The sequence below is a fragment of the Urocitellus parryii genome, chromosome 8 (genome assembly GCF_045843805.1).
Source record: "Urocitellus parryii isolate mUroPar1 chromosome 8, mUroPar1.hap1, whole genome shotgun sequence".
NCBI lineage: Eukaryota > Metazoa > Chordata > Mammalia > Rodentia > Sciuridae > Urocitellus > Urocitellus parryii.
In genome coordinates this window covers 46,852,195-46,876,928 of record NC_135538.1, presented here as the reverse complement: position 1 = coordinate 46,876,928, position 24,734 = coordinate 46,852,195, and the positions used below count along the sequence as shown (strand labels likewise).

The following is a 24,734-nucleotide window of genomic DNA, read 5'->3' as shown; positions in this document are numbered from 1 at the left end:
TTGACTATTGTCAATAATGCTGTAATGAACATAGGAATGCAGATAGCTCTTAAGTATGTTAATTTCATATCCAATGAATGTATACTCAGTATTGGGGCTGCTGGATTATACAGTAGTTCTGTATCTATTTATTTATTTTAAATTTTATTTTGATGGTGCTAGGGGTTGAACCCAGAGCTTCACATATGCTAAGCATATATTCTACCACTGAGCTCTTCCCCCAGCCCAATTTTTAATTTTTGGAGATACCTTTACACTATTTTCCATAATGACTGTACTAATTTTATTCCACCCAACATCTAACAATATGCAAGTTTTCCATTTTTTCCACATTCTGGCTAATGTGTGTTATTTTTCATCTTTTTTTTTTAAATAAGTCATTCTAACAGGAAGGAGGTGATATCTCATTGTGTTTTAATTTGTATTTCGAATGTTTAGTGATGTTGAACATTTTTTGATATTATACATGTCCATTTTATTTTCTTCAGAGAAATGTCTATTTGAGTTCTTTGCCCATTTTTATTTTGTTATTTGTTTTCTATTGAACTGTTTTACTTCTTATATATTTTGGATATAATCCATTATCTGATATGTGGCTTTACAAATATATTTTCCCATTCCCTACATTGTCTTTTCACTCTATCATCTCCTTTGCTGTGCAGAGGCTTTTTAGTATGATGTAATCTCTTTAGGTCTATTTTTGGATTTGTTACCTCTGATTTGGGTCATATCCAGAAAATCTTATAAAAGCCAAGTTTTTATAAGTTTTTATTTTGCTGTTTGAGAAATGAAAAGTCAGGATTGATAAGGTAGAACTCAAAGTCCTGTTACTGTTCCCAGTTATGACCACTATAAAATGGCTTCAGGGACCTCAGAATATATGGGACCTCATGTTTTATGTACAGAGTTAAGAAAAGCTTTTTTTTTTTTTTCCACATCCAGGAGGTCCCAGAAGATGTCTTATATTCTTTTTTTGAACCCAGTGCCTATCACATGCGAGGCAAGTGCTCCACCACTGAATACAATGCCAGCCCTGTCTTGTATTCTTTTGAGCCTTGATTTTCTGGACTTCCAATTTAAAATATTTTAAAGGAAGATATAATTAAACATAGGATTTAGGTTTAATACAAAATAGTTGTTTCCCTTTTAGAGCACAAAGAAGACTGCCAGAGCAATTATTAGAGGATGGTGCTGCTTATATTAAAAAAAAAAAATCTCTAGTTCATCATGTTTGGTTGTGGTATTTATTTTGCTGATGATTGATTCTCACCTGTCTCTTAACTGCTTGATCTAGGTTTACACTACTGGTTTCCCTTCCCTTTCTCTTTAAATGTTAATTATTCCCAGCATTCTGTGTGTGGCTCTCCTTTTTTTCTGTTGTTACTTTAGCTTTCTACTACTCAGATGATTTTAACTATCATCTGTTCACTAATGACTCTCAATTCCTTACCTCTCTGCTTCACTTTTCCCTGATCTGCACATGCCTACTTCTGTCCTCTATATTCTCCACACCCTGGAGCTCAAGTCGCAGGAAAGCTGAAGCACTTAAAACCTTACGCTGAATCCCCCTCCCTTCTTAGCATGCTCTTCTGATTTCATTCCCTGATTTCATTAGTAACTTTTCCAACCACAGATCTTAATGAGTCATCTTCCAATTCCTCTTTCCCCTTCACATCTCCCCTTTCTCTCCTCTCAGGTTTATCATCACTAACACTGCCTTTATCATCTCCTGTATGAATTGGTACAGTATTACATCATGTCTGGATTATCAGTCCCAGCCTCCATCCTGCCTTGTAGCCCTGAAGCCATCTGTGTGGCAGTTATTGTGAAAGCAAGTCTCCTTTGCCCAATGCTATAAACTCCAGTGGTGTGTAAATTAAATCGTCCTTGCAAATGGTTAAAGTCAGAGGGATAAAATCCAGGCTGGTAAGCATGCTGGGATGTAAGGTGCAGTGAGCCAATCACCTTGCACAACGTGTCCTTCATGAGCTCCACATGCGTAATATCAGTGGTTGTCATGGTGACCAGGGAAGAGCTGGTGGCCAGGCGGGTGAAGACTCAGATCCTCCATTAGCCACATCCCTGTCGACTCTTGAGACCCTCCCTGTTCCCTTCTGCGTGCACTCTGCCCTCTCCAGTACTAAGGTTTGGGGTAAGGGGAGGATCTCTGCCTGGCAAGATTATACTTCTACTGGGGAAAGGTATCGTGTCTGTCTTGTTCACTGCCCTGTCCCCAAGGCTGCCACCCCACTCCCCGCCATTGTGGGAGTCATGAGCCACTGTGCTGTCCCTTGGCCTCAGCTGTCATCCACATTCCAAACCCCCACCCCCACCCCACCCCTAGCTGAGACTTCCTGTCTTGAATCTCAGTGTTTTCTCCTGCACATCAGAAAGCTCCACTCAATGTTCTGAAATCAACTGTGATAATCTCCTTTCATCTGGAAACCAAATGCAGCCAGGCATACTGGTCACCTTTGTGCCTTGTCATACTCACCTAACCATCCATTAAATCTTTATTCTTTCACATCCAGTGTGCTGGACATCAGACCTGTTTAATCTACCTTTGAAATCTCTCATCTCTGCCCTCCTCTTTCTTTCCACTGGGCCTTGTAACTCCTCCCCACCTCTCTTCAAATACCTTTTATTAGCATGGACATGCCTTTGTCCCTTACTTTTTAATTTTTCAGTATCTTTTATGGAATTCACTTATAAGTGTTAGGCAAAAAGTATATTTAATTATGTGCACACAGAATCTTATTAACTTTCCATTCGGTATAGCATCCTAAAACTAATTCTGCAATCTCCTTGCTAAATTCTTTTCATCCTCCTCAGTCTGTTTTTCACTACAGGTGCCCATTATTCCACCCCTGTGGAATGATTACCTTTTATTATTCTTTATTCAGCATGTTTTTGCTCCCGCTGTTCTCAGTCAATGTTGCTGAGATTTTAGTATATATATAAATCACCCAGGGATTTTGTTAGAATGGAGATTCTGATTCAGTAGGTCCTAGTGAAGCCTAAAATTCCTCATTTCTAAACAAATATTATAGTAAGGCAGATGCTACTCTTCAGAAGATCAGTTAAGAATCTCATTTTCTATATTATTTGAAGAACAAGGATAAATATGGAATTCCTCCCTCTCCTCTGTCTAATGACTTTCTTCCCCTGCTTGGAGGCAAGCACTGACAACCTCCTTTCTGTACTTCCTTCCTCTGGCTCCAGGCAGTCATTTCCTCTCTGTGTTTGTTGGTGCCTTTCACTTGGCTATAAAGGGGAAGTTATCTGGGGAATTTCCTCACTGGGATGTGAGTCCTGAAGATAGCAGCTGTGCTTCACATTTCCTTGACCTACATAACATAAGCCTTTCGTTCTCCGTATTCTGCACACCTCAGAGTGCAAGTCCCATGAAACCTAAAATACTTATAACCATACAATGAATCCCCCTCCCTTCTTAGCATCCTTTTCTTTCCTTTGTCCCTAATTTCAAAAGAAAATAAAGCAAAATCTATAGAATTATAGTTTCTCAAATGTTGAGACTCAGTAATCTTCAAATCAAAAAAAGAAAAAAGAAAAAAGAAGAAAAGCCAAAACAAACAAACAAACAAAAGAAAACCCTTTATGCAAATGTTCACTCTCTTTCCTGTCACCAGCTACTGCACTGGAAGCTACCTTGAAGGACAATTAATCCACAAGGACAGCTTCAAGGGTACTAACAGAACCTCCTTAGCTAGGATTCTATGTGGCTCAGAAAATTATTAATTCTAGTGGTAGAGAGCCAGGTAATGCCAGCTGTGTGTCTCCAGCATAGTGCCAGTAACACTAAAAACATGTTGAATGAAAGAGTCCCAATCCGTAGTGTACAGTTAAGAATTCATTCGTTAATCTGAATGTTTGACAATGGCTTATTTGTTGATTTGCTTGAATTTGTACCAAGTTTAGCATTTTGACAAAGCCACAGCTTCTAATCAAATAGGCATTGAATACAGCCCTGTCTGCAGGTCTCTATACTACCACTGACAGATACTAGCAACTAAGTGATGTCTTAGTGTATATATCTAATTGAAAATTCTTGTCCTGCAAAGAAATTAACTTCCCATTATAGTAGGCCCAGAAATGAGCAGGTAAATAAGCATATTGAAACAGAAGGAAAAGATACATAGCTCAAAGGAGCTCATAGCTATTAGTATTTTAAAAATTATGAACAAATAGGAAACCCCCAAACCCAAAGTTTTGAAGGGTAAGAATCTTGCTTTCTATGTTATTAACTTTGCTCCAACTCATCAGTAAACTATTTTCTTTAGTAGTATCATTTTTCTGTTATAGTCCTTATACAAATGAGTATTTTACTTGAAAAATTTCTTACTGTTCAAGCAAAAATAAGAAAAAAAAACAGAAAGTTTACAATGGGAGAAAAGTTCTGAGATTTTTTTTTTTTAAAGAGAGAGTGAGGAGAGAGAAAGAGAGAAGAGAGAATTTTTAATATTTTATTTTTTTTTAGTTCTCGGCGGACACAACATCTTTGTTGGTATGTGGTGCTGAGGATCGAACCCGGGCCACACGCATGCCAGGCGAGCGCGCTACCGCTTGAGCCACATCCCCAGCCCAAGTTCTGAGATTTTTAAGATTTTTAAATACTGTGTGGCCAATACTGTTCCATGTGCTTCATCTGTATTAATTTATTTATACAACTCCTCTAGGAGTTAAGCATTGTAACTATCCCAGTTTTAAAACCAAGGAAACAAATCATAATCACCCTCTGTCCCCTGTGTCCTCCTTTATTTTTTTCTATTCTATTTATTATCATCTAACATTTTTTTATTTTAATTGTTGATAGACCTTTATTTTATTTATATGTGGTGCTGAGAATCGAACCCAGTGCCTCACACATGCCAGGCAAGTGCCCTACCATGAGCCACAGCCACAGCCCATCATCTAACATTTTTAATTAAGCTTTTAAAAATTAGTATACTCTTGGTACTTCTTGCAGGACACATTTTTTTTTCTGTGATATGAAAACAGAAGTGCATATAACTACATCCTGTAGGCCTTGAAAAGAAATGTGATGCCTTGTTTAAATAGTGTGAAAATGTTTGGATTTATAAATGAAATTGTGCTTGACATCTCCTGAATTTATTTCTCTAAACTATCTCAGCTCTGTTGCTGTCAGCAGCCTGGCTGGCTCTCTTCTACTGGAATTAATTTTCTGAGCTCCTAGGTGTGGAGCTTCTGTCAGAATCTTTGAAGCTGCCCTCACGGATTAATTACCCTTAAAAGTAGCTTTCAGTGAAGTATGTGGAAAGAGGGAGGGGTGGATGTTTTATCAAGAGGGTTTTTGTTTTGGTTTCTCTTTTTATTCTTTTTAGTTTTTTTTTTTTCCCTTTCTTTCTCTTCTTAGATTACTGAGTCCCAACATTTGAGGAACTGTAATCTATAGAATTTGGGATTTTTTTCATTTTTAATAAGCAAAATAATAATAAGGAAAAGGAAAAAAAACATCATTTGACAGATATTAGCAACTAAGTGATATCTTAGTGTATATATCTAATTGTAAAGAAGATTTACATGTCAAATGTAAATCTTCTTTCAAAACTATTTATGTAGGGCCAAGAGTGTAACTCATTGGTAAAGCACTAACACAGCATTCATGAACCTCTGGGTTCAACCTCCAGCACTGTGTGTGTGTGTGTGTGTGTGTGTGTGTGTGTGTGTATAAATTATTCATTTTTTAAACCCTTATTATTTACATAGTACAATAGCTCTAAACAAAGACATTATTAGAAGTTATCACTTTTGGGGGGTATGTCTCTAAGGAATGTGCTGAATCTTCTTAGACTTTCACCAGAAGTGCTTTAACTGGATCTGGGGAGCAAGTTATGTGCTAGAAGGGGACAGTTTGGAATTATCCACAAACTTGCCATTTGGTGTCAGATAATCCTTTTACCAACTCCTTTCCCCACCCCAAGCTGAGACTAGGGTAAAGTAATAGAGGCACCTAGAGTGCACAATTTAAACCTACATTGAATAGACTACAATAAAAATATATTTCCCCACACCCAGTTCCGAAAAGATAGGACTTAATGGTTTCTATTATGTTGTTTGCTTAATAAACCATTTTGCAAAAGCAGGGGCATAATATCAAGCAGAAATCTATCTCATCACTGCATAAATCACTTACCAGCTTTGAAATCTTAGGTGAAATAACTTCCCTGAGCCTTATTTCCTCCAACTCAGAGGATCACAGTGAGGATTAATAATATATAGACCCACGAAGTGCTTCCACTAAGTGCTCACAGAATGTAATCTCCTTCCCCACCTGGTTCCTTGTTACATGAGACCTACAGCCATGCCCTGAGTACAGCCTACCTGACTGGATACTTTCACTTGATTAAAAAGTATATGATGGACAAACTGTATTTCCAGAGAATGATGAAGAACAGGAGGTGTTGCCATCTCTGAATAAACCTGGCTGGTACTCTCAAGGGAACGCTGTACACCTTTATGAACTTCTGAAGAAAATGACTGGCAAACCTGAACCCAAGGTATTTTCTGATTCAGAATCCCTAATGTCCTCTTGCAGATATAAAGAGTTGTAAACTAAAACCCCAATTGTAAATGCATTCAGGTTAATTATCTATGGAATCATCTCCCTCTGTCAGCTGCCATAGCTCTCTTTTTACCTCTCCTGATACAATAAGCCTTTTCTCTGTTGATATAGACCTGGTCTTTATCTGAGACAGAGAAGAGTAAGGTTTCCAAGCAGGCAGCCACAGATCTAGGGAGTGCATGGAATTCATATATGGGATGCCTGAGGAATGATAATCCTGATAACAAAAAAAAAGGTTTTATATGTAAAACAAACCCAAACTGAAATTATACTACAGATTATCCTAAAGACCCACTGCTTTTGACATCTTGATCTTATTGCGGATGTTGAACATTGGTGTATTTTTCACAACAGAGTACTCTTCTAAAAAATATTCACCGGTAGCTCCATGAGCAGAAGAGATAATTGGGTAACTGAACCCTGCGCCATTGGCTCCCACATTGCTGCAGCTCCCAAGGACCCCTAAGGAGTTCCATGGACAAAGGATCTTGATTTGAGAGGTTCTAGGTCTTATCCCTTAACCTCATTTTCTCATCTGCAGATTGAAATGTGTGGACTAGATCCATGGGACTTTTGCTTTAGAATATCTATGGAGATTTCTAGATTTCAAGCCCAGCAACACTCTCAGGTGTTCTGTTTCAGCAGATCTGGGGTGGGTCCCAGAAACTCTTGAAAAGTGGTTGTGATGTGCACCCTTCACAATCTGCAACCCACTATGACAAGTTGTCTTTAATATATCACCAGTTCTTCAGTTCTAAGGGCAGATTTAAATGTATACAAAACACACAGGTTCACGTCTTCTGTAGGAAAACTGAATAAAATTATTCATCTCACCTTCTACCTTTCTTCTATCTGCAAGTGGGTTGTTTAACTTCTTAACATGAATCAAATGGGACATGTCAGTGGTCAGCTGCCAGGTTATTCAAAGAAATGTAAGATGCTTTTGCCCTTCTTCTGCCTTCCATGAAATGATCACCACTGTCGCAGTTCTCATGCCTCAAACAGAATTTGCTGTCTGACTTACAGGTTGTTTACTTTGGTGACAGCATGCATTCAGATGTTTTCCCGGCCCGCCACTATAGGAACTGGGAGACAGTCCTCATTCTAGAGGAGCTCCAAGGAGAGGAAGCCTGGAAGCCTGAGGAGTCAGAGCCTCTGGAGAAGAGAGGAAAATATGAGGTGAGCATCCCTTTCACTCTTTTCCTGAAAGAAAAAATTTTATTTGAAAGCTAAAGTATCTTCATACTACTTGACTTCACAGGTCTCCTGGTCTGACTAAATGCCCTCATGCTTCTGTAGTTTGTTTTTGAAACAGTGTGTATTAATGGTCCTTAGCAGATTTTTCAAGCAAATTTAGTTGTATTACCTGTTTCATGGAAAATTTGACATGTGTCTTTCTGTTTGTATTTAAAGACAAATGAGACAGTTACATGGTTTTGTTTTGTTGTTGTTACAAACATTTTTGACGCAAACCTATAAAAGTCAGGCTGCTTTAATACATATATATAAGTCCAGGTCTGTTCTCTGCACAGCACACTTCCATGGAGAAGACCAGAGCAGCACTTCAAAACAGGCAGTAAGCACTGCACCTCATGAGAGTTCAGATTCTTTCCTGCTTCCCTGTGGAGGGGACAGAATATAAACATCTTGCTGACCGCTGCAGCAGGAAGGAAACAGTCCATAAAGAAAGATAAAAAGAAAGCACTGTGTGAGTTCTGTATATTTTGTGATTGTTAAGAAAAGTGTAGTTTAGTTTTTCCAAACAAATGTCAAGCACAGGATACATGTAAGATGCTGTCTTTTGACAGGTTTGAAGTCTGATGCAAAAGGATTTAATTCTGTGTTTCTAATTACTGTATTCAGCCTAAGTGAAGTTTGAAAAATATAATTAAAATCAAATTAACCAGATCATTTCAAAATTGATCCCGAAAGCCAAAACATTTACATGTACTACATTCTGCAAAGATTAACATTTTATTTCATTTTAGGTTTGAATTCAATTTATCAGATATTGGTAGTTGTTTCCATTCTATATAAGAGCATAGAGAATTTGAGGATCACTTTCACCTCCTTTCATTTGTGACAGGAAGCTTAAGATAAGGACAGGGAAAATCTCAAATGGAATTTTACAGACTGTTGCTCAAAACTTTCTAAAATCATGGTACATCAGTTGATTATTTCCTCCACTGTTTTTAGAACAAATTAAAACAGCAAAAATGGCACATTTTAATGTTTAAGTAAGCCCAGCTAAAGAAAATAAGGAATAATTTTCTTTAGTTTAAACATTAGAAACAAATAATCAATAAATCAAGTCTTATAACATTATACTTATAATTACTTGGACATCCTTAACTCTGTGTAACTAGCCTCCTAAGTCAAAGGAAGAGGAGCTCTCTTCTTCAACTTCCTTCAGTACTGTTCTTACTTATTTCTTCATTTTAACTAAAAACAAGTGAGGGGTTGAACTCTAAGGTCCTTTACCACTGAGCTATATCATTATTTATTTTGAACATGCTAAGTTGCTTAAGGCCTTGCTAAGTTGTGATCCTCCTGCCTCTGCTGCCCAAGTTGCTGGGATTGTAATTGTGCACCACTGTGTCTGGCAAAATTAATGATGAAAATAATTAGCAAGCAAGAAAGAAAAGGGACCATTCTTTAATTAGAGAAGGATATCATCCAAAACACCAGTGGGAATGTAACATGTAATGGTGGAATTAAAAGAAAGGAAAAGCCAAAAGCCATACTGCCCTTTAAGGTTCTTTATGGATACTGTTTATCAGTTACACTGTGTAACAGAGAACTGGCCAATACTACAAGAAAAAAAAAAAAGAAAGAAACATGGAGTAAGATTAAAATTATCACTATTTTAGGGTTATGTGATCCTTAGCATAGAAGAAATCAACAAACTATTAAAACGAATGAGTGAGTTTGGTCAGAATGCTAGATCCAAATTGGCATTCAAAAATTAACAGCCATACTCTTTACCAGCAGGAATCACTTAACAAAATGTGGTAAGAAACAGATTATTTACAACAGCAACAAAAATAAACCACTGTCTAGGAATTAACCTAATAAATATATAAGACCTTAATGATGTAAATTTTAAGCCTATTAAAAATTCTGAATACAAGGGCTAGGGCTGTAGTTCAGTGGTAGAGCACCTGCCTCACACATGTGGGGCACTGGGTTTGATCCTCAGCACCACATAAAAATAAATTAATTAACATATTGCATCCATCTACAACTAAAAAAATATTTAAAAAATTTTTTAATACAGTTCTAAATAAATGGAAATACATATTTGCAAAAGCATGATTTTTATAGATGACTGTTTTCCTCACATTTATTTATAAAGTCAATATAATGTTTTACAAAATCCCAGGAGGATTTTAAATGGATCTTCACAAACTGATTTTGCATTTAGAAAATTTAAAACCCATAAATTGCTCAGACAGCTTTGAAAAAAAAAAATAAAAGATTGGAATTTTACTCCATCAGACACTAACCATAGTAGAAAACCAGATTGTTGTTGTTGTTTTTGATCTAGTACTGGAAACAGAGTATGGAACATTTTTTTAGACAATGTTTTTACTGTGAACCAAAAGATCTGACAAAAATAATCAGAAGTTTATTTTGGGACTGATGGTTCAGAGGTCTTACTCTATAGACTGCCAACTCCATTCCTCAGAGCCCAAAGTGAGGTGGGACATCATGGCAGAAGAGTGTGGTGAAGGAAAGCAGCTAAGAAAGCAGAGAGAGAGCTCAGCATACTGAGAACAAAATATAAACCCCAAAGGCACACTGCCCGCCCCAATGACCACCTCCTCCAGCCATACCCCACCTGCCTCCATCGTTGCCACCAAGTTAATCCCTATCAGGGGATTCATGCACAATTAGGTTAAACCTCATATAACCTAGTCATTTCATGTCTAAACTTTCCTGCATTGTCTCATACATGAACTTTTTGGGGTAAAACTCGTACTGAAACCATAATGGGAAAGCATCTCTAATCCAAAATATCTGAAATGTTCCAAAGATCTGAAACTTTTTGATGCCAATATAACACTAAAAAAATTTTGGATTTTCAGACGTGGGATGCTTAACCAGTAAAGTCTATGCCAATATTCCCAAATTTGAGTGTTTCTTATCCCATGCATTTCAGATAAGGAATATGTAACCTGTATATAAAAATTTCAGTGAATAGAAGGAATAAAAAAAGACACGGGCCCATGTAAATGTGGGTATGGCAGAACATTGTCCATTAGCAGAAAAGGTTGAACAATTCAGATAATAGGATTAAGTAAGTGGTTTCATTATATGGAAAAAAATAAGATGATCTCCTTTTACATCCTATATATAAAAATAAATTCTGAAGGAATTATAGACCTGAACATAAAAAATATATTTATAAAACTTGATTGAAGAAAATTTTGAAAGTTTTTTTTTTCATCCTCTTTGTAGGAAATGATTTTTTTTCAAATTATAACTCAAAGGACAATAATAAGTAGAAAAACTGATGACTTTGCATCAGTATTAAATAGTTCTCTTCAAGACACCTGGGATACGGTTGATCTTTGGACCTAATTCAAGGGAAAGAGTTTTGCAATATCTATTTAGATTGAACCTAATGAAATTGCTATTTTTATATGTTAAAACAGGTGAATACTACACCTTAATATGATCCAAACTGATAAAACTAACAATGGGTTGATATCTAAGGGGTTCGACAATGGGCTAAAATCAGATACTCAGTGTGAAATAGGACAAAAGATATCAGGCCGTTGGGGAAAAGTTTGTATATAAGAGGAGACAACCATGCTCACTAGTAATGCCTAATGTACAGTTGAAACAATGGTGAGATACCAGTGTAAAGCTATCGGACAGATAAAACTGAGTTTCTATTTTTACATTGATTTACTGATACAATAAAATAATCTGAGACATTACTATGAGCTAATTTAGAAAAATATAACATAGACCAGTATTATTCTCTGAAGTTGTACTCCATTATGTTTGACGACTCTGTACTAAAATGAAAATAATTTTTATTCCTTATTTTGGTGAATAGCTTTTTGGCTTTTAAGTTAGAAATAAATACTATTTTATTTAGAATTATACCTGGATATGGCCATCACCCTTTGGAAATTCTATGATAAAGGAATATGGTCAGCCCTAGAAAAAAAACAGAAAATTTATTACTGAGTATCTCCTATACTTTTTTTTAAAAAGATAGTACCTTGAAACTTTTTATTCAATTATTGGCTTCATGTTATACGTACATTGGAAGCAGTAAATAATAATTCTATCCTCATCCCCCTTTAAAAAAATAAACACCAAATTTAAAAATTAGAAATGTTTTAACTAAGTCAAGCACAGTGGTGTATGCCTGTAATCCCAGAGGCTCTGGAGACTGAGGCAGGATCGGGAGTTCAAAGCCAGCCTCAGCAACAGTGAGGCACTAAGCAACTCAGATCCTGTCTCTAAATAAAATACAAAATAGGTCTGGGGATGTGGCTCAGTGGTCAAGTGCCCCTGAGCTCAATCCTGGGTACCCCCAACCAAAAAAAAGAAATTTTTAACTATCCTTTAGATACAACAATAATAATTAAAGATTTATTTTAATTGTAGAGAAAACATTCTTTCTAGATTGCTCTGTTTGGGGTAGGTTTAATACTATAATCAACTAATTATTTAAAAGATCATTCTAGTTTGAGATAAAGAATACTTTATAGTAAGTACTATTTCTTTCCAAAAATGTAATGCATACCCAAAGCCTGTTTATATATTCCTACAGGATTTTTTTCTCAATTTGCTTAAAAACAAAACTATGTGATTAATTTACCACAGTTTTCATTACTAATCACATTTATTATTCCATTTTCTTCTTTCAGGTACCAAAGACAAAACTTCTAAATACCTTTTCTAAAAAATGGGGCTCCTTTTTTATTGATTCAGTTTCACAACGGGAAAATTCAGAGGACTCCTTGGTTTATACATGGTCTTCTAAGAGAATCAATACTTACAGCACTATTGCAATTCCAAGTATTGAAGCAATAGCAGGTAAGGGGGAAATACCTTTTGAAACAGGTAATCTTTACCTGTTATTGGATAATGATGACAATAACTACCAGGATTCTTGTCCTTTAAAAGAAGGAAATCTTCCCACAATGTTGATTTATTTTTCTTGGGAAACATCTTTTAAATATGGTAGCCTGGGTAATTAGGACCAGCCCTTCTGCTACAGCCAACTACATAAAAGTTGGACTTATTTTTTCTTTTTAAGTCAGCTTTCAGGAATAGATTAAATGTAGGAATTACCACAACAGCATCCTTAGGAGGTCTAGGAAGAGTGGGCCTGGTGAACTCCCTTAATCTGTGTTGAAGCCCTGGTAGGTTTTATCTTAGAATAAGGATGAATACAGAAGTAGTTTCCATTTTCAAAGGGACTAAAAGCTCAGCTTCAAATCAGCTGAATATCAAAATGACAGATTAGTTAATGCCTTTGATAACCTGGTAGAAACAAATGTAGATTCTCTTTTGAAAAAGATAGTATTATTCTAGGACTCAAATTATTTCTACCAACAGTCCATATAATGTTCAACACTTAATAAAAAATATCCAAGTACACAAGGATAGGGGACCACAGTAACAGAAATAACCATGTGTACTTTGGTCAAATACAGAAAAGAAAGGATTGAGAAATTTGGTAAAGATGTTAAAACTATAAAAAGAGTGGAAATTCTATGGAGGAACTTTGATTGGGCAAAGTGGTGAGGAGGGAAGGAGGGGGCTTGGGGACAGAAAAGATGGTGAAATGAGTTGGCCATCATTACCCTAGGTACATGTATGACTGCACATATGGTACGCCTCTACATCGTGTACAACCAGAGAAATGAAAAGTTGAGCCTTCAGCTCTCCACTGACTTTATTCTGCTGTTTATATTTTGTCCAGCTTTTCTACTTGTTTTAGCCCAAATGAGAAATGGAAGTCTAAGTACTTAATTTTTGAACTTCAAATTCTTAAATTGCAGTTGATAATATCAAACTGCATTTCCTCCCTCATAGGATGAGTATGAAAGAAAGTATAACAAGATACTTAACTGAATTATTGGTTGGGATTATGATGATACATACTACATAGGACTTTCTAAAGATCCATCTTCTGTCATTATATGTATTCAATATATCAGTATATCCTCATCTTTTAAACAATATCTTCTCATTGTTTTTTAAATAATTTTTTTTGATAACCTAAATATAATTCTCCCTTTTATAAAAAACTTTCTGTTAAAGAAATGGACTGTATAACTTTGAGGAGGGCCTACGTCTTCTGTCCACCTTTTTTTTAGGAAGAAATATTAATAAGTAGGATGTTAGGACATGGCAATAGTCAAACAAAGGTAAACCAGTGCCCCCCTCCCTTTTTAGGGAAAGGATGAGTGAGGTTATGTCATATTCAGTTGTTTATTTTGATGCTGAAGACAATTCTCAAAAAACAAAGAATTCATCAAAGTTCACATTTTTTTTCTGTGATCACATTTTTGTGAAGAAGTTATATCTCAAAACTTCATATTATTGCAGAAACAGATTTAGTGTCACTCAATATTACTGCATAATTTGCCTCCAACTAAAAAAGATGGCTAGAAGAAAATGAGTGTGATTATCATGGCTTTAAACATGTTAAAGATAGAGTATTTATATAAATGTTATCCTGCCAGTCTCTTTTTTAAAAAGTCCCAAGAGTTGTTCTGTCTCTGTTATTTAATATTGAATTTACTGTGGAAGAACATTTGCTTCATTTAATTGTTACCTAAGTTTGGATAATATACTTGATAATTATAGTGTACTTAGTACAGAGTTTTAACAGAATAATGTTGTGGTGAGTAAGAATTTGATTCTTTGTCTGCTTTCAAAACCCAATATATATATAAAAAGCTATAATTCCAGAGCTATAAAAAAAAAATAGCACCCAACAGTGACTTCCCTGTAAGGGACACAAATGTTTTCTTCTTGGAGAATCCATAGTCTAATGAATTCCTAGTCTAGGAATGCTTGTTTTAACAAAATAGTTATCTGACACAGTTTGGCTATATCCCATTTCCTGAGTTCTTCATAATAACAAACATTTCTATACCAGGAGACAATAAAGTTCTCTGTTTTGAATGAGATAGGTGAAAAATAAACCTCTTACTCCTCTTTTTATTTCCCCCTGTAGAAACTGGTATCTTTAGGCCCAGCGCAGTGGTACAGACCTACAATCCCAGTGGCTCATGGGTTAGGGAGGATCATGGGTTTAAAGCCAGCCTCAGCAACAGGGAGGCACTAAGCAACTCAGTGAGACCCTGTCTCTAAATAAAATACAAAAATAAGGCTAGGGATATGGTTCAGTGGTTGAGTGCCCCTAGTTCAATCCCCAGTATTAAAAAAAAAAAAAAAAAAGCTGATATCTTTAGACTTGGTTATCTCATTCATATTTAAATACCCAGAAGCCATTTTTATAACTGTTATAAAAATTTTGTACTTAGCCAGATATGTTACAGTGGTGATTGGTTTATAAGGTAACATTTTTAACCTATCATAATTCTACCAGTAATTCAGGTAAGTATATTGTTATACTTTCACATTCATCCTGTGAGAGAAGAAATGAAGTCTGGTATTATCATCTCCAACTTAAGGATCTGAAGTTCAGAAATTACTTAGACTTCTATTTCTCACTTGGGCTAAAACAACTAGAAAAGCTGGACAAAATATAAATATCAGAGTAAAGTCAGTGGAGAGGTAAAGAAGCAACCAACACTTGATGGCACAGAATTCCTGGGAAAGAAAGTATATTTCTTACATTTTAGAACTAAATAAAAAGGGGAAAAAAAGAGATGGTTGGCTCAGCTCTTGGCCTCTGTCATTTGGTAGTTTATCAGAAATTCAGAACCTCAGAGTACAATTTTAGAAACAGATTTATGAATTTACTTTTCAATGCAATTTCACTTATTTTTAATTTATTTATTTTTAAATTTTAGTTGTTTTATTATATTTTATTTTGAACCAGGGATTTAACCCAGGGGTGCTTTACCCAGCCCTTTCTTTTTTATTTTTTAAGTTGTTTTTTTTTTTTTTTTTTTTTTTGAGACGGGGTTTCAGTAAGTTGCTTAGGACTTCAATAAGTTGCTCATTCAGATAAGCATTTCTATTTATTGTGTAGAGTACTAAAATTGAACTCACTAGTTAGATCAAACTTGTGATCCTTTTGCCTAAACCTCCCAAGCTGCTGGGATTACAGGCCTGCACCACTGCATACCACTCAATGCAATTTTAAATGCCTGGTTAAAAATGTATTCCAGCTATGGCTGGAGATGTAGCCCAGTGATAACAGCACTTGCCTAGCATGTACAAGGCCCCGAGTTCAATCTTCAGAACCACCAAACAGACAAAACTCCTCTGGCAAACAGAGGACCTATGACATTTACTGATGTCAAATGTTTTTCTGTTTGTAGTAATCCTAGCTCTCTTTAACATCAGGAAGGCAGTGTTTATTCTTATTCTCTAGCACTAGTTTTCATTTCATAGATTGACTGAGTTTTGATGGTTTTCAGTGGCATCTAAAATAAAGTATAATTTCAAAATATTTAGTACTTTGGTTCTACTTGTAAAATTTGTGAAATAAGGATTATTGTCATACACACACACACACACACACACACACACACAACTATATATATACACATGGCAATATATATATTTTTTTCCCTTGGTAGTGCGGGTTGAACCCAGGCACACTGAGCCACATTCCCAGCCCTTTTAATATTTAATTTAGAGACAGGGTCTCACTATGTTGCTAAGGGTGGCTTTGAACTCACAATCCTCCTGCCTCAGCTTCCTGAGCCTCTGGGATTATAGGCATATGCCACCGCACTGGGCTACTGTCATATATTTGGGTGTGGAATGAGTATCATAATGTGATATGTGCTGATATGCTTCACTTGAAATATTTCTTTTTAATGGTCCCTTTGAGAAGTTGAGGGGTAGGGGTAGTATCTGAGGATTGTTTTAAACTTTTGAGACATAGATGAGGATTATCATATTTTCTAACATCAAGCATATATTATATGGTATCTATCTTAATTCCCCTCCAGGTCCTGTGTATGTGCAATGCTTATCACATAGAGAAAGTTACCATATTATGTATATTAGAATTCTTATTTTGCTGAACATTCGAAGATTATTCTTAGTAACCCTCTTACTATTCCCTGAGGCTGTGAAGATTATTAGTTCACATTTACCATTTATGAGATTTGCTGAATAAGACCTGGGAGATTTAATTCTTTTTTTTAAATTCAGATGAGCATACCTATTTATTGTGTAGAGTACTAAAACTGAACTCACTAGTTATTAGAGCTCTGAGAATGATTTGCAGTATGGCTAAATGTGATTTGACTTAAGTATTAAGAAAAGACATTCACACTCATCCTAGTGACACCTGTCCACATGGTAAAAGAAACATAAAATTATGAAACTCTAAAAAATAAAACTGAATGTCTCCTTTTATTTATTTGTATTTTTGAAAGGTGGTTAGAGACCTGCAGAATAATCAAATTGTTTTTTGGTTTTTTCTCCCTCTTAGAATTACCTCTGGACTACAAATTTACAAGATTCTCTTCAAACAGTTCAAAAACAGCTGGCTACTATCCATTGGTCAATTATACCAATGGTCTTATTGAATGATGAGATATGTACAACAAGATAAATTATCTCTACTAAAAAATGAAGAACCACATATGCAGCAAATGTACTGTAAAAATATTAATTTTCAAAGAAATACTGTAAAATGCTTTATAGGAACGAATTTTTAATGAAAATTGACCAAGAAATTGATATTTGTCCATAGATGTGCTTTTTATATAAATCATTTTGATGCTTAACAACTCTTGGAATATTAAAATCCCAGTATCCTAGAACTAAAAAGAACATTATTAGTATTTTCTATACCAATAGCTTTGAAATTATAATTCAGCTGGGGAGACCCAGACAGTTTATACATATGCCTATTCTGGTGGTTCTCAAGTGTGTGTCCAGGGATGCATAGCAGCATCACCTAGAACTTGATTATTCCAATTTGAAGGCCCTACCCCCAAACCTACTGAGTCAGAAACTGTGGGAGGTAGGCCCACCAGTGTGTTTTCTTAACAAGCCTTTCAGGTGATTTTGATTGACACTAGTTTGAGAACCAATGACCATTTACTCCAGAGTTTAGTTTAATTTGTCTGGGTAAATAGCTGAGCATTGATATCGTTTATAATGCCTTTATTAGTAAATACAACAGAACTGCGAATAACCAGTCTATACCAATTCCTTCAATTTAGAGCCAAGAACATTGAGCCCAGTGACATTAAATGATTTTCCCAAATTATTAGGTTTGATACTATTCCTGGTTTTTTCCAAAATAAGAAAATACATACATGATTTCTTCTGATATCACACAACCATCATGGGACAGAGATGGTACTAGAAGCCAATCCCAACCTTCATTGTTACCCGCTGTTTCCCCCTAATAATATTAAGGACTGTTTAATTCATTATCAATAACTTTATGTTTCTCAATAGGATTAAAAATTGATTCTAGGGTACAAAACAATCTTCAGTAACACAGTGGATTCTGGCCTTTCAAAATTCAAAAATACCAAGAAAATTCATTTTTATTCCTTGGCATTGAATTTTCTTATTAGGGAGCAGTATATAGTTATTAAATTTGAATTAAATGTAGTTTTTTTCTTTGGGAGGGAGGGTGATGAAGAAAATGTTGAGAAACACTATTTTAAGGGGTTTACAGGTTTATTACAATCCAGGATATATTGTGCTTAGTCATATTAGTAGCTATTTGTTATAAGACATTCAGGTTTATTACAATCCAGGATATGTTGTGCATAGTCATATTAGTAGCTATTTGTTATAAGACATTTGGAGCCAGATAATGTTTATAGTAAATTCCTAACTACTTTTTATGCTATAATTTCACTATTCATCATGGACAGGACCAGAAAACAATACTGGTCATTATTATTATTTTCTTGTATTATAGCAGAGAACTTAGCATGGACACATGCAGTGAAAAGATAAATATTTTGTTAAAATTTGTAAATATTTGAGAACTCTCAAATACACTGTGGGAATGATTATCTCAGGGTAAGAAACTTTATTTTTTCCCCCTCAAAGTCAGTAGCTTTGTTTGATATCTACCAATAAGTATATGGTGATGTATTTGAAATTGTTATCTAGAACGTCATTGAAATATTATAATGTGCATATACAATCAAGCTTAGGGCTAAATGAAGATGTGAACTCGTGTATGCTATAGAGATCTGATTTTTTAATAAAGCTATTTTTCCTTATGCATGTTTATTCTGTAAATGGCAAAGAATACATCTTTAAATGCTTATGAACTGCTATTAATAAGAAAAATGAGAGCCCCTACCCCCTAAAAAGTTAACTGTACTTTCCTGACCACTGAAGAGTGGCAGGGACTCTGCGTTCTAAGTTTCCTTCTACCTTTTTAGCATGTCAGTGATGACTCTAATGGATGTTTGTTACACTGTATTAGGCTTTTTACATTTTTCTTTCATTGTTATAAAAAGTGCCAGTGTTTCTAATTGAGTATGAAGAGTAAATATCATCCAAAAGTGACACCATAAAAAGTAAAAAGAATATTGGAAAAGTTTTTTATCCTTTAATAAAATTATATGAAATAAGGAAGGAAATTTTTCCTAATACAATCGGTGCAGTTTTTGGTGGCAATGGAAGCACCTACATTGGTTTTTATCACTGAACATATTGTTTCTAGTGGAAAACTATTATGTACCATCCTTGTTTACCACATTTATGTTAACTACGCCCTCCTTGGTGTAATTCCCAAGGAGCTTAATGTAGTTTTGGAAGAATTAATGACTTTGGATTTTGTGAGTAGCACTTAAATTTTTTTCATACAGTATGTGCCATGTCAAAAAGATAACAGTGTGTGGTATATCAAAAAGAATATCCTAAATATGACTGAAATATATTGAGAAACACATGAAAGCAGATATCACACTTCAGTTACTAGTAATGATATAGTGTGCTGTCCAGCCACTGGTTCGTAAAGGTTTAGAGAATAAGTACTTCTGCATCCTGTGTAACAGGGAGGGTTATGGATGCTGCAAGGTCTGTGAAAATTAATAACCAGGTATACTTAGGCATATAAGCAAAAAGTTGACATAAACGGCCCAAAATTTGAGTTAGAAACTTAATTAAATATATAATCAGGGTTTGCTGCTTTTTTTTTTTTAATTTTTAGAACTTATTTTGTTTATTTATGTGGTGCTAAGGATCGAACCCAGTGCCTCACATGTGCTACACAAGCTCTCTACCACTGAGCCACAACTCCAGCCTGGGTTGCTGCTTCTTGATCCAGTTCTTAAACTTAAGTTCCACTTGCTGAGGTATAATTTTTTCTAGGCCTGGAGGTTTTAAGAGAGCTATATTTCTTTTGTGAATTAAGCCATCTTTTCCATTCCTGTGCTGGACATAATCAGAAAATGTCATTTTTCTTGCCCTTGGTTGATTATCAGCTTTAGCTTTACCAATAGTGTCATTCTTCTACAGGCTGGTGCCATTCATTTGTTACAGATTAATGTGGTTGCTGTTTAGTTTATTATAACTAGTCATTAAATTAGACTCAGGCATCATATAGGTTTCACTTACCAGTTTGGTTAACTCTAGAAGCCCAGTTCCATTTCTTAATATCGTCGTCTTATTCCTTCTGTAGACCTCCAAACCAGTTAAGAGATTCTCTCATCCTCTGGTCATCAAAGAAGTATTATTATTTTCATCTGCTTAAGCCTTATTGCCCTGTGAGAAGTTAGTGACACACTTCATAATTTCCCTGTGACCATTTGATAACTTTAATGATTTCCCAACCTTTTATTAAACTAGACAACAAACAACTTTTTATTTATTTTTATTGATGACAACAAGAAATATAACAGTGACATTTTACTTTTCTTTCAAGCACAGAGAAGACAAAAGTACTAATAATCCTTATTTAGTTTGACAGCAGTTCTGTTAGTAGTTATACTGGTTAGGAACATAAGGTCAAGTACATTATTACTAGGGCAAGAAATATCAAGTAAGACAACAGTTATACTTTTTGAGATTACTTTCACAAGACAGCAACAATCTTCAAAATCTTCAGATTCTTCAAAGATCACATTATTCAAATTATATGTCTAAGAATAGAACTATATAGAAGAGAGACCATAACAAGCTAATCTATTAATGAATATTCACAGACGTCTTCATACTGCACAGGACACAAATTTTGATATTTTTGCACATGTCCTCAATTACAAGCAAAAAAGCAGGCCTGTAAACATCAATTTTGCCAATAGGCTGAAATGGAGAAAGGAATTAATAGGATGTTATTCAAACACAGTGAGATAAGGAACATATACCATTAATCTCCCACATATATAAAGGTTACTCCTAAAATAATAGAGAGAAAACACCCAGACTTGTATTTTTGTTTACAAAAATCTATTGGTGAATTTAAGGAATTAGGAAAAACTGGAGGAAAACCCTTCTCCAAGCATCCTAATTAAGCCCCAAATGCTTTGATTCTCTCACCTCTACCCTACGAACTGCCTCAGGCCTCGCCTTCCACCCCTGATCCTGCAGGGATCTTTACTGTGGGCCTTGAGAAACTCACAATACATCAGGCTTATTTCTGCTTCTGGGCCTTTAGTTAGTTTCCCAGCCTAGATCACCCTCTCCACTGATTGTGTCAGACCTCCTTAGCCCTCAGGAGCTCAGGGAAAGGACTTCAAAACAAAGGAAAAGGGTGAAGGCCAATGGTCTTCACCAGCACCATATACCCCCACAACTGAGACAGCCCTACAACATCACTGTGCTGGAACTTGTCCTGGAAACGCAGACTCCACTTTATTCCCACAATGAGGACTGCAGCCTACTCCCTCATTTGGAAGGACAAAGCAGGGAAAGAAATGCTGAAACTAAGAAGTGAGGACCCAGAGGACCAGGCAGTAGAATGGAGCTTATGGAATATCACAGCAGTAGAGGCAGAGTGACTCACAAAATGCTATTTTCAAATCATTTCTTAAACAGTCCAAGTCCCCCAAAATTGTCATCTTTAGAAAAGTGAAGTAAAGCAAATTCTAGTTGCTTGGCACACAACCTGTACAGGGTCTGCCTTCAACACATCACTGAGGTCCTTTTCTCTCCTTCCAGCTTCTCAAATTAAAGCTCAAGAAATTCACAGAATTAGGCAGGATCAGAGAAAAAGGGTGGGGATACCACAATTAGAGAACACAATGCCCAAATAAGCAGTTACCCTACAGGTCCCTATGTGACCTTGCTAAAAGTGGGGTGAAGAAATAAGGGCAGAGATCTGAAGTCTAATTTACAAATCTCTTTCTGGAAACAACCAAAAACCTATTTTGCCAGTTTGTTTTCTGTCTCTTAGCAGTAACTGCTCCAGAGAGGGAAGGAGGAGAAAAAGATAGGGGAAGAATGAGAGGCATAACAAGACCTACATTCCAGAAAAAACCTCTTAGTGCCCTCACCCTGGCAACTCCATCATGTCCAGAGGAGGATGGAAGGGGGAAAGAGGGGTAGCCAAACAAAGTCACCTGTATTAAGGGTGGTTTGTTGGCTAGGTCCCTGAAAGGCTACTAAAAGGGACTATTCCACCTTGCTTTGGGCACTGCATTATCACTACTCAACTTGCCTTACAAGTAATTGGGTTTATGGGTAATCACAGTAGATATGGGGGTTCCTGTGTGTTGCTTAGGGGCTTAGGTCCATAGATAGTTCTGTCGAGGCAGTGGTGACCTGTGCAGAGCTCCACCAGCAGGGAGGAAGTAGTGTTGGTGGGCTACAGCACAGGCCTTCATACTCACCAGTAGCCGACTGCGATGCACAATAACCAAAAGTACAAAAAGCCCATTCTTGTTGGGCTACTTCATTTGTGTCTAGCAGTTACCCACGAGCCACCTGCTTGTTCCACCAGAAGACTAGATGGAAAAGGCCCAGAAAGCAGCTGGCATCCAGTAAGTGGTAGCCCAGAATGTCCAGTTTGGGTTGATGGCTGAGTTGGGATTTCAGTTTCATCTTGCAGGGGTGAAACTCAAGAACACATAGTACATGGATATTAGAAGCACAACAAGCATAAAGTGTAGTTAGTTATTTGTAAAGAAGTGTCAAGCTTCCTTGTGGTAGAGAATGACTAAAAGACCTGGGAGAAGACCATAGTCACAGACAGGACCCAAGCCATGCAAAGAAGGCAGTACGTATCTACAACATCACGAGTGTAGCATAGAAGCAGTAGAAGGCCATGCACTTGGAATATGTTCACACAATGCAGAACAGCTTGAAGGGCCAGAAGAAGAATAGCATAGGTATGTAAGAGGCCATCTTGAAATTGACTGTTGAAACCTTAGAACTGAAAGACAAACTAATTCAGTACAATGAAAAAGCAGACAGAAGGCTGCATGCTGCTGGCCAAGAATAGATGATGGTAAGGAGACTTGTGCAGGAGCTTCTCAAAGGCAGAAATTAGCCAGACTGGAACCTGAAGGACCTGGGGCTCTCCACAGGCTGTCGTGGTGGACCTCGAATTCCTCTTCGGGGACCTTCTCCCATCAGGTAGTATTGTAGGGGATTGGACCACAGTTCCCCTTTGATAATCTCAGCAATTCTATCAAATTCTAGAAGGCTGTGGTCTGAGAACCAGTTGAAGAAACTCGGGATGGTGTTCCCTTCCCGGTTCCTATGGATATGGGCCTGGGGGTCTTGGCCCCGGTGCCAGCGGATTGGAGTGGAAAGAGACACCACTCGGCCGGAGGATCTGCGCTCATACTCCTTGACTAGCCCCTCATTTCGGAAGTATGGGTTGCTCTGAAAGATGAACTTGAATTTGCAACCTGCCCTGGGGTGTTTAAGTTCCTCCACCTCCAAATTGATCATGTACCTCATTATATCTTCGTCTTGACCACTGATCATAGGTGACAGCTGAGGGTGGTTCCGAAAAGCGGTGACCCAGAAACCTGGAATATTTTGGATAATGAAACTCCTGCGCTGCATGTGGAGCCTTCTCATTCGGCCAAATTTGCGCTCCAGCTGGAGGAAGGCCCTGTCGGCCTGGGCATTTACGTTTGACAGCTCTTGATCGATGGCCTCCAGCGAGTCCATGCAATTATTGATTTTCGGGGCCCTAGGCCGGGCCTCTTCTTTCCCTCCACCAGCTGCCTTTTTTTCCTTCTGTACCACCTTCTTTTCCTCCATCACCGCCTCTGCTACTCCCTCTTTTTCTGCTGCTGCCGCGATGGCGCACTTCTTAATCGTCACTTCCTTGGCTTTCGCCCCAGGTTTCACCTGAGACCCCCAGGCCCCTGCGCCACAGCCTTCCAGAGCCTTCTGCCCCGCAGAGCTACGCGGCTCTCCAAGCTGACAGCCATTTTTCTGGCTCTTCTCGGCTCCGACAGAGACCGAGGCTGCTTCCGAGCCCTTCGAAGGAGGCACAGCATCCTCGACTCCCCCTCCGGTGGCTGCAAGGCTGAGGCTCCCGGCAACTCGGACGCAGAGTGCGGGGCTACAGTCCACGGAATCCCGGGGTGCACCTCCCTCCGCAGTGGCCTCCAAATTGCCCTCACCTGTGTCCGCCATCTCCGGTGCCGCCTCGGCTTCCTCGCGGAGCCCCTCGCACTGATTTAGGGGCAGATCTCCTGGGGCCTGGTCCGCAGGGGCGGTTTCGGCGAGAGAGAGCTTGTCGCCCACCTCCTGGCCGCTCCTTGTGGTGGAAGTCAGATCTGCAAAAGGGCGTTCCTTGTCCTCTGCAGAAGCTGCGCTCCGCCGCAGTCAGCTCCTTAGCACCACCCCTTTTCCTTGGGCGGGCGCTGCCATGGCAACCGGTGACGTCATTAACCATCACGCGAGAACTCACTGCCGGATGATTATGCTTATCAATCAAACATATTCCTTTGTCTGCTTGTTACAAAACGTTACGAATTCAATCAGTCTGGAAAAGAAATTTGACGTACATAAATGGATGCAAACCAAACTCAAGCATGTACGAATTTTGTTGATTTGG

General features: G+C 37.3%; 2 protein-coding genes across 4 annotated transcripts in view; one reads left to right on the top strand and one right to left on the bottom strand.

The window, feature by feature from the left end:
* The window catches only part of Nt5dc1 (5'-nucleotidase domain containing 1), a 124,478-nt gene extending 105,204 nt beyond the window's left edge, over nt 1-19,274 (top strand). For 2 of the 3 annotated variants that reach the window (XM_077801674.1, XM_077801673.1), the window contains exons 9-12: nt 6,421-6,539; nt 7,631-7,783; nt 12,496-12,664; nt 17,223-19,274. In XM_077801674.1, coding sequence (XP_077657800.1) covers nt 6,421-6,539; nt 7,631-7,783; nt 12,496-12,664; nt 17,223-17,323 — 542 coding nt within the window. In that variant the 3' untranslated portion in view covers nt 17,324-19,274. Of the gene's footprint in view, nt 1-6,420; nt 6,540-7,630; nt 7,784-8,136; nt 8,313-12,495; nt 12,665-17,222 lie in introns of those variants that run through there. The other variant, XR_013344138.1, reaches the window with a different exon arrangement.
* Nucleotides 19,275-20,601: 1,327 nt separating this feature from the next.
* Tspyl4 (TSPY like 4) lies at nt 20,602-24,388 on the bottom strand. The gene has a single exon (XM_026414994.2). The coding sequence runs from the start codon at nt 24,308-24,310 to the stop codon at nt 23,201-23,203; it is 1,110 nt and encodes a 369-aa protein (XP_026270779.2). The 5' UTR covers nt 24,311-24,388; the 3' UTR covers nt 20,602-23,200.
* Between the last annotated feature and the right edge of the window lie 346 nt (nt 24,389-24,734).

Excerpts from the sequence above, each read along its gene's own strand:
- Tspyl4 (XM_026414994.2), bottom strand. The coding sequence starts at position 24,310 with ATGGCGGACACAGGTGAGGGCAATTTGGAGGCCACTGCGGAGGGAGGT.